This window comes from Octopus bimaculoides, chromosome 1, assembly GCF_001194135.2.
Source record: "Octopus bimaculoides isolate UCB-OBI-ISO-001 chromosome 1, ASM119413v2, whole genome shotgun sequence".
In the NCBI taxonomy this organism is placed as follows: domain Eukaryota; kingdom Metazoa; phylum Mollusca; class Cephalopoda; order Octopoda; family Octopodidae; genus Octopus; species Octopus bimaculoides.
Window position 1 is genome coordinate 4,174,743 of NC_068981.1, and position 9,965 is coordinate 4,184,707.

At 36.7% G+C, this 9,965-nt stretch overlaps 1 protein-coding gene across 6 annotated transcripts in view; it reads right to left on the reverse strand.

The window, feature by feature from the left end:
- The window catches only part of LOC106882208 (uncharacterized), a 21,242-nt gene that overhangs the window by 10,706 nt on the left and 571 nt on the right, over positions 1 to 9,965 (reverse strand). For 2 of the 6 annotated variants that reach the window (XM_014932805.2, XM_014932804.2), the window contains exon 2: positions 7,717 to 7,860. In XM_014932805.2, coding sequence (XP_014788291.1) covers positions 7,717 to 7,860 — 144 coding nt within the window. Of the gene's footprint in view, positions 1 to 3,784; positions 4,508 to 6,780; positions 6,850 to 7,716; positions 7,861 to 9,965 lie in introns of those variants that run through there. The other 4 variants (XM_052975937.1, XM_014932807.2, XM_014932803.2 and 1 more) reach the window with 4 other exon arrangements.

Consider the following 9,965-nt stretch of genomic DNA (forward strand, 5'->3'; position numbering starts at 1 on the left):
CATCAAATTGTGATATGTTGAAATCATTTAATACGTATGGTTCGGGTTTGTGGCGCAGGAGTGGCTGTGTGGTAAGTAGCTTGCTTACCAACCACATGGTTCCAGGTTCAGTCCCACTGCATGACACCTTGGGCAAGTGTCTTCTACTATAGTCTCGGGCCAACCAAAGCCATGTGAGTGGATTTGGTAGACGGAAACTGAAAGAAGCCCGTCGTATATATGTGTGTGTGTCTGTCCCCCACCACTATAGCTTGACAACTGATGGTGGCATGTCTATGTCCCCATAATTTAGTGGTTCGGCAAAAGGGATTGATAGAATAAGTACTAGGCTTACAAAAAATAAGTTCCAGGGTTGATTTGTTCAACTAAAAGGCAGTGCTCCAGCATGGCAGCAGTCAAATGACTGAAACAAGTAAAAGAATAAAAGAAAATATATGTGTGTGTGTGTGTGTGACCCCTTGTCTTGTCAGCATGTGATTGTTGTAAATAAACTGCTCCATTATAAAAGCAATGTTTTTCCTTTCTAGTATTTTGTGAAAAACATGCCTGGCCATGGAGAAATATTACCTGGCTTTGAAACAGGTGAAAGTTGGTGACAGGAAAAACATCCAGCTGTATAAAATGCATAGCAACAAAATCTGACTGACCCATGCAAGCATAGCAATGTGGACGTGTGCATGTGTGTTTACATTTGTGTTTTTCCAAACAAAAGTGGCAACTTTGTTGACATTTCCCCTGGTAGCAGATTGTCTGCTGGATTTTCATCTTTAAAGATATGTGGATGAGGAGATCCCTTACTTGAAAGACAAGCAAGGGTTAGCAGCAGGAGTGGCATCTGGATATAAAAACAAGGTCTCAAATATATATATATATATATATATATATATATATATGATCCTCTAACACATGCTAGCATGGGAAAACAGACATAAATCAAAATGCTATAATACTCTAGTCAATATATATGGTGCCATCCAAGGTAGTGAGTTAGCAGAACTGATAGCATGGGCAAAATGCTTACTCTTTTACTTGTTTCAGTCATTTGACTGTGGCCATGCTGGAGCATCGCCTTTAGTCGAGCAAATTGACCCCCAGGACTTATTCTTTGTAAGCCTAGTACTTATTCTATCGGTCTCTTTTGCTGAACCGCTAAGTTACGGGGGACGTAAACACACCAGCATCGGTTGTCAAGCGATGTTTGGGGGACAAACACAGACACACACATACATATATATAAATGCATATATACAATGGGCTTCTTTCAGTTTCCGTCTACCAAATCCACTCACAAGGCTTGAACTTGGATCGCTGAATTCAAAATCCAGAGTGCTAAACATTACATCAAAAATTGCTAAAATATTTTCTTTAGTAGAAATATAACCAATTTATTGCACATAAACTTTGGCAACAAAATCTTATATAGACCCCCCCACACACACACACACACACACCAAAGGCTTTGTGAGAATCACTGTGCTAAAGTGAAAAAGAGGGATCAAATGATCCAGTTCTCCCTCTCTGGATGCCTAACCTCATCACTTCCAATCTACTTCAGCTTCTTCAATGGTAAAACAGGTATTGGCACAGCTTGTTGCTTTCATTGACGAAAGTGTGTTTGTGTGGCAGGTATCGAGAGACAATGGACATTCCACTTCTCCCATAAATATGTCTTGCATTGTCATCATTGTTCCTTAGATAAAAGATGCTAGGCATTAATAAACACCAATTTGAAACAGAAAACAGCAGCAGATCCACTGAAGATATTTAAACCTTTTGATAGCAACCCATCTCAGACTGTTCATTGGTTTTTGTGATAGAAACTTCCTACTGTAAAGTGATCTAAATTTAAACCTTCCATCAAAATTTAAAATTCCTTGTTAATACACGTTTCAAACACCAGTTCAATAATAAAGGATTTTTTTTTTCATAAATTCTTCATTATTTTAAAATTGATTGAAATAAAAGGCTGTGTACTTCAATAAAAAAATATGGTAACTAACAGGTTAAAGTGATCTAAATTAAAATCGTCCATCAAAATTTTTTTCTTAATTTATGTCCCAGCTTAATAACGACAAAGTTATTTTGCTAAATCTTTTGTTGTTTTGAAAATTAAATAAAAACAAAGGTAGTATATTTTAACAGAAATTATAGTAACAAAGGGTTGTACTGTTCTAAATTAAAACCTTCCATCGAAATTTCATAATTTATGCTTCATTAAAATTAACATGAAATATTAATGGAAATATAATAAAAGGATTAAAGCAGTATCTATTGGTAGCAGAACCAAGATCAAAATGCTATCTGTTGCTCCTTTACCATCTCAAATTATTGCTTTTAATATTTTACATATTATATAATAATATAAATATATTTCATTTATATTATAAATATATTTATAATATTTTATGTTAAAATCTTTGCAATTATTTATAAATGTTAAAATTTATTTATAATTCAACCAGGAGTTAATCCAGTTCTATATTTAAGAGATGAGGAATTATTTACATTATTTACATTTGATGGATATTTGTCCTCATCTTCTTTGTTGTTAACACGTTTCAGCTGAGGCACTCTTCAGCGTTCATCAGGTGTCTTGGGGAAATTTCGAACCTAGGTTCTCATTCCTAAGGCCTTTTTTGATGTTATTATTAATTATTATTATTCAGGTCACTGCCTGGAATCGAACTCGGAATTTTGGGGTTAGTATCCAGTGCTCTTATACCATATGCCTGTGGGCCCATGGGCATATGGCGTAGTGGTTAAGAACGCAGGCTATTAACCCCAAGATTTTGAGTTTGATTCCAAGCAGTGACCTGAATAATAATAATAATAATAATAATAATATCAAAAAATACCTTAGGAATGAGAACACAGGTTTGAAATTTCCCAAAGACACCAGATGAAGGCTGAAGGGTATATCAGCCGAAATAATTGGTCTATCAACAAACAAGATGAGGACAAATATCCGTCAAATGTAAATAAAGTACAGGAATTAATAATATCAATTTTCGTATTGAAAGAAAATTTAAAACTTTATCAATTTAATATGATCTGGACTCTATAAGAAGAAATATCTCAAGAAATGTCAAAACTATGAGAAGAAAAAAAAAAACAAAGCTTCCAGAATTGTCTGAATTAGATCTCGGTTTTGAATTTCATAAATAAAATCACTTTACTTCATTCTGGGCAAATAAACTCCTGATTTATGGAACTCCTTTTATAGACATTTTCATACGTAAATTGCAATTCATTCCTCTTCAATAAAAACAGAGTTTTATCTTTAAATATTATATTTAAGAATAAAAATAGGAACAGCTTTCAAAAGTTGCCTTTGTATGCATTTTATTTTCCATATTTTATTAATTAAATATTTGTAAGTAAAGTTTCCTTTAAAATTATTTCTTGTTCTAAAATAGCCATAGAATTTTTTAATATAACAAACTTTATATTTTCTAGACAAAGAGTTGGAACTAAATTTAATGAAATATTAGGAGAAAAAAAATTATAAATTCCGAAATATGAATAAGAATACTATTTCTGTTTAATATCTATTTAACATTTACTTAACATACGTTAAACAATCTGTTTAACACCTTGTTAATATCTGTTTTACATCTGTTTAACATGGTGTCAAGTTTATAGAAAGTAATTTGTTAATGAATCAAATTTAGTGCGAAATCCACAACTATTTCTAAGAAATATTTCTATTTTCTGGCTTATCAAAAATCTTAAACATATTTTATTGAGTAATAAAATCTTAAAAAGAATTGATCAGACACAAAGGTCAATAAAATTGAAATAATTTCTTTTTTATAAATGTCTTCCAGCAAAATTTCTGTAACACACACACACACACATCCCCCACACATACAATTTGGAATGTTCTCTTTATTCTACCAGTTCTGCATTCTTCAGTAAACTTTTATACACCCACACACACAAAAACAAACAAACAAAAACCCAGTACCAATTTGGTGAATTATTTACAAAAAATAAAACAATTTTTCTTTCTTGTAGCAGTGCAAAATATTTTGTTTTGTAATGAAAACAAAATATGCTAATTATTCTTGTAAAAATTTTTTCTTTAAATGCTCATATTTTGAAAATAAAACAAACTATTTTGCAGACAAAACATCGCAGAAAAAGAAATGCGAGATGTTCTTATTAAAGGCTTAAAGAAAAGCTTCTGGCATTATAATTTCACAGTAGTATTTTAGCATTGAAGATTTTTACCATATTTTTTTTAAAATACAGTTCCGTCATTATTGTTTATAATATACAAGTGTAGAGATTATTACAAAATAGGTAAGAGAAAGAATTCTATCTCACTGATACCAACTTTGTTAATTATGAATCATGATCACAGCAGCTAAGTTATGGAAGATAATTAAGAGAAAGAGATTTCTCGAGTTGACATCTCATGTCTTTGAGTCATTGCTTTTGAATTGGCGCTGATATATTTGAAATAACTTGTGTGTAATATCCCTTATACCAAAAACCGAATATTCTGAAAGATAATAAGAACATTTTTGTTATTTGTGACAAAAGCAGTATTAGTTCAAACTAGCAATCTGCGTATCATACTTAAAATAGACACATCATTGAAAGTCAGCTAAACTGTGCTGTACATCTTGAGAAATCTGTCAGCTATCAGATACAATAAGGCATCTAGCTGCTGCCCCCTCTAACAGCTCCCTTATTCCTCTGCCCAGCATCAGTAATTTCATTAACCAACCCCGGAAAGGAAGACGGGTAAAGTTGACTTCAGTGCAATTTGAACAAAGACTGTAGGGAATCAGAATAAGCAAATGCTGTGAGATGCCACAGGGATAACCTACAAAGGTCATGGGGTCACCCCATGCACCCTCCTTGACCAACTTATAAAACATCATAATCATCATCATCATTCAATATCCATTTTCCATGCTGGTAGGGATTGGAAGGTTACAGAGGAGCTGGCAAGCCAGACGACTACCCCAAGTGCCAACGTCTGCTTTCGCATGGCTTCTATGACTGGAGGCCCTTCCTAACACCAACAACTTTACAGAGTAGACCGAGTGCAGTTTCTTTTTATGGCACCAACAACAGTGGGATCACTAAGTAACTTACAAGACAAGGCCCCTTGACAGTGGGGTGCAGTATTGAGGCAGGTGGCGCCATGTCAGGTTTAAAAAGACTAATGTAAGAAAGAGGGACAAGAACAGGTGTCTTGAGTAGCAGACCCCCGTGGTGACCCCAGTTGCTAAGGAAAGAGGCGTCAGGGTGTCCCCTCTTGTTACAGGGAGGTGGATATAAGAGAAGTGGTACAGGTAGGTAAGTAAGTTCATATTACATTATATAAATAATCAAAAGTTTTCTGCTATCATTACTAATAATTTTTATAGAATTTACTAAAAATGAGAACATCATGGGACCTAAAAGTCCAGCTGACCAGCTCAAGTTTAAAGCTCATTTGGTCAGTATTTTATATCTGTCAAAATAACAAAAATTGAAAATTATTATTATTATTCAGGTCACTGCCTGGAATTGAACTCGGAATCTTGGGGTTAGTAGCCCGCATTCTTAACCACTACACCATATGCCCATGGACATTATAAATAAAAATAGATACAGTGTTCTTAAGCATAAAATGTTATTTTCACAAATATTATTTTCGGCAAAAATAAACCAACACAATCAATATCAAAACATTTTTTAATAAAAATTAGTCAATTTATAAAGAATTGTTAGGTTTTTAGTTAAATGCACTGAGAAAAGAAAAGCTATAATTACCATATTTGGTGGCATATAAGATACAGTTTTCCTCCCTCAAAACAACATACCCCTGGGTTCTATATGTGGAATTAGGTCTATATAACATGCTTTCGAAAGGGACTAAAAAAAGGCTCCTTCCCAAGCTGTAGATTCATAGGGTTGGTTTCTTGGATTCTGTAGTGTATATATTCCCTCCCTGGGCCGTGGTCTGTCACAAGATTACTCACTTTTGCCAGCTGAGTGGGCTGGAGCAATGTGAAAGGAAGTGTTTTGCTCAAGAACACAACACACTGCGCAGGCCAGGAATCGAAACCACAGTCCTATGATCATAAGTGCAACACCTTAACCAAAAAGCCATGCACCTCCACATTAAATACTTGAACTTTTTTCTTCTTTCAATGGATTCAGGTGTAGAGCTGCAGCCATGTTGGAGCAGTACTTCAATGCACCAAAAATGCACCCTGAATATATGCTACTGAAATTAGGGAGCATCTGAGTTTCAGCTAGAGTACAAAGCAACAAAGTACAAAGCAACAGAATAGCAGCCAACATTTTTTGTACCATAATTTGAAATGATAATAATTAGTTAAGGTATTAATTAAGAGAGAGGTTTAACAGCAAGATGGGAAGTTAAACATGAAGAAGATCGAAGCAGGGGAAAAGAAAAACAAATGCCTAATGATGAAAGTGACTGTGTGGTAAGAAACTTGCTTCCCAACCAGATGGTTTGAGGTTCAGTGCCACTACGTGGCACCATGGGCAAGTGTCTTCTACTATAGCCTTGGGCCGTCCAAAGCACTGTGAGTGGATTTAGTAGACAGAAACTGGAAGAAGCCTGTCGTGTATATATATATATATATATATATATATATATATATGTATATGTATACATATATATACACGTGTGTTTGTGTGTGTGCGTCCGTTTGTTCCCCACCATCGGTTGACAACTGATGTTGGTGTGTTTATATCCCTGTAACTTAGCAGTTCAGCAAAAGAGACCGATAGAACAAGTACTAGGCTTACAATGAATAAGTCCTGGGGGTCGATTTGTTTGACTAAAGGTGGTGCTCCAGCATGGCTGCAGTCAAGTGACTGAAATGAGTAAACGACCAAGTGTTAGTAATGAGGAAATGTGAGAAGAGAAATCAAGATGTCAATGGGAGTAAGTTCGTTTGGAAGAAACTGACGAGTTGGCATTAAACAGAAGTTGATGAGGTAAAAGAGTGAGGGTGAGAGGAGAAGAGGAGAGAGTCGGGGTGGGGTGAGTTGGGAGGGGGAGGAGACATGTACAGTGACTGTGGAAGTGAGAAGCAGGGAGAGGAAACCGAAACAATTGTGGTTTCTGACCTGTTGTTTAGAAGTTCTTTTGGGTAAGATTAAGGTTGTTTGTGTTCAGTAGCAGAAATGGCCCTGTCCCATGGATATGAGCCCTTACTGCATTGTGGATCATATATGATAGTAGTCTTATATTTGTGTGTCGGAGAGGAGGGAATTGCCAAGAAAGGTCATCAGAGTTTGTGAGATCTATTCAACAATTTTAGGTGTTTGGTGATTAATGTGTATTGAAGGTTAGGTTGAAGACTGTTCTCTTGGATTATGTAGTCACCAAGAGCTTGGGTTGTTGAAAGATATGAGGTTACCAGTCTTCAATGGTCATTGTTTATGGAGGCAGGAGTTGTTTACGTTGGTGATTGGTGGGAAGTGTTTAGAGTGGCATCTGGTGAAGGTGTTTAGCTTGATGTTTGGCAGGAGGTGTTTAGACTGGTGCTGGGCGAGAGGCATTTGGATTACTGCCTAGAAGGTGTTTAGGATGGTATCTAGCAGGAAGTGCTAATGTTTGGCTCCAGCATGCAAATGTGTGACATGTTAAAGCAAGCTTCTCAGGTAAATCGAAAGCCATCATCAAATAGGAAAGTCAGACATTAAGAGTGGAAGAGTTTGAAGTAGATAAGAACTTACCGACCCTGAGATGGAGGAAGACCAAATACAACGAAAGGCCGAGAAATAGGACCTTTCCTGAACCATGTCGGAAGAATGGTGACAAGGACTGGAAGAAGGCCTTCATTCTTTCTATCAGTGACAGCATCACATTCTGCTCTTCTTCTGAAAGACAGATTGAAATATTCTGCCCATTAACAGTTTGTATATTGCAAAAAGGAAATAGAAACACATTCACACACAAATAAATATATAAACATATATAAATAAATAAATAAATGTGTGTGTGTGTGTGTTCTTGTTTCAGTCATTAGACAGGCCATGCTGGGGCACCGCTTTGGATAAGTGAGATGCTTACAGCACCTACGTTTCCCAAGCAGTCACCCATCCAAGTACTATCTAAGCTTCACGTTGCTTACCTTCAGTGATCAGATGAGAACTGGTGCATTCTATCTATACCCAGGGTGCATCAGTTTTTTGAGGACATCTCTTTCAAGAGCTCTAATGTTCTTCTGGCTTACTTTTTTTTTTTTTACCTTACTTTTCTGATAAATAATATCAGGTATCAGGTTGACTCAGCCAATGAAAGGGCTGTAATTGCTGTTTTGAGAGCACAGCATGATAACACAGAGATTGACCACTTATTGAAAGTTGTCCAATCTTTCATTAGCAAAGTTCAAAAGGAGTTGGAAGCTGCCGACAGGGATCTAAAATGAGCGGCTAAATGCAAAATGCATGCATAGGGTCCTAATACAGTCAGAACACTTAACTTTGTACAAAATGTCCAAGAAATAATTGATAAAACTCCAGAAAGTCAATCACAGCTATTGCAAACGACCTCAAGTTTTCAGAATGGACCATCAGAAGAGTTGTGTATGAAGACATCCAGTTCGGTTGCATGTGATGTGGAGGGGTCAGTTCAAGTGAGATGAGGCAAGAGAGAATCATTGAATCTGGGCAAAATGCAGGTTAAAGAAGTCAAAACACCAACAGATTGAAATGCTTTGGTTTTTCTCCGATGAGAGAAATTTCAATCAGGATTAAAAGGCAAACTGAGGGAACAACAGATGGTCATGCAAAGACCAAGATAAGGTTTCAAAGGTCATGCATACTAAGCCCCTAGCAACTGTGAAGGTTCTATGGTTCTGGGAGTTGTCAACAATACAGGAGATTTAGAAATAATACATTTCTAAATCTCTCAGAGAGATTTATGCAGTAGTGATACGATGAAGTAGTTGTACGCTGTCAACTGAATGTGACAGTCCCCTGAAGGGACTAATACTACTGTTTGTTAGACCTAGGAAGCTGCACCGCTTCCTGTTGGCCTTGACACATTTCCTGTGTCCTTAAGTTTAGGGACTAGCAGGTCATGCTATTCCAGACTGATGACGAGCAAAGACTCAGAAAAATGTCTCTGGATGCAGGCTTAGCTGGATGGAGGTGCTTGTCTACCCCTTGTATACATAAGGACACAGGAAATGTGTCAAGGCCGACAAGAAGCAGTGCAGCTAACCCTAACCCAACAGTAATATTATTCCCTTCAGGGGACCGTCACATTAAGTAGATAGCATACAACTACTTAATACGTGAGATGTGCCTTTTCACCCTTTTTTTTTTACTGGGCTTAAGAGTCAATGCTGCTGTCTACACAGAGGTGTTGGAGAAAGTTGTGAGACCCTGGATAGACAGGGTACACAATCGAAGACCCTATGTCTCCCAACATGATTCTTCACTGTCTCATAAGGCCAGGCCAACCTAAGTGTGCTGACAAGCCAATCTCCATAATTATGTTCGTCCAGACACAGGAACTCCTAAGCTCACCAGACCTCAATCCACTGGACTATTATGTATGGGGCATAGTTGAGAGAGAGAGAGAGGTCAATTAAGTGTATATATGTGGCAGCGTGGTTAAGAAGTTTGCCTTCTAACCTTATGGCTTTGAGTTCAGTCACACTGCATGGCAATTTGGGTGTTTTCCACTACATCCCTGAGTTCATTAAAGTGTTGTGAGTGGGTTTCTTAGGTGGAAACTGAAAGACATCCATCAATAGCTGTGAAATGAATGTCACCATCTCACAAGCAGAGTCATTCTTTACCTATTTTCTGCAAAAACATGTTTGGTAATGGTGAAATATCACAGATGAGGGTTGGTAATAGGAAGGGCATCTGAGTATTTACATTATTTACATTTGGCAGATATTTGTCCTCATCTTGTTTGTTGTTAACACAACGTTTCGGCTGGAATTGAACTTGATCTTGGGGTTAGTAGC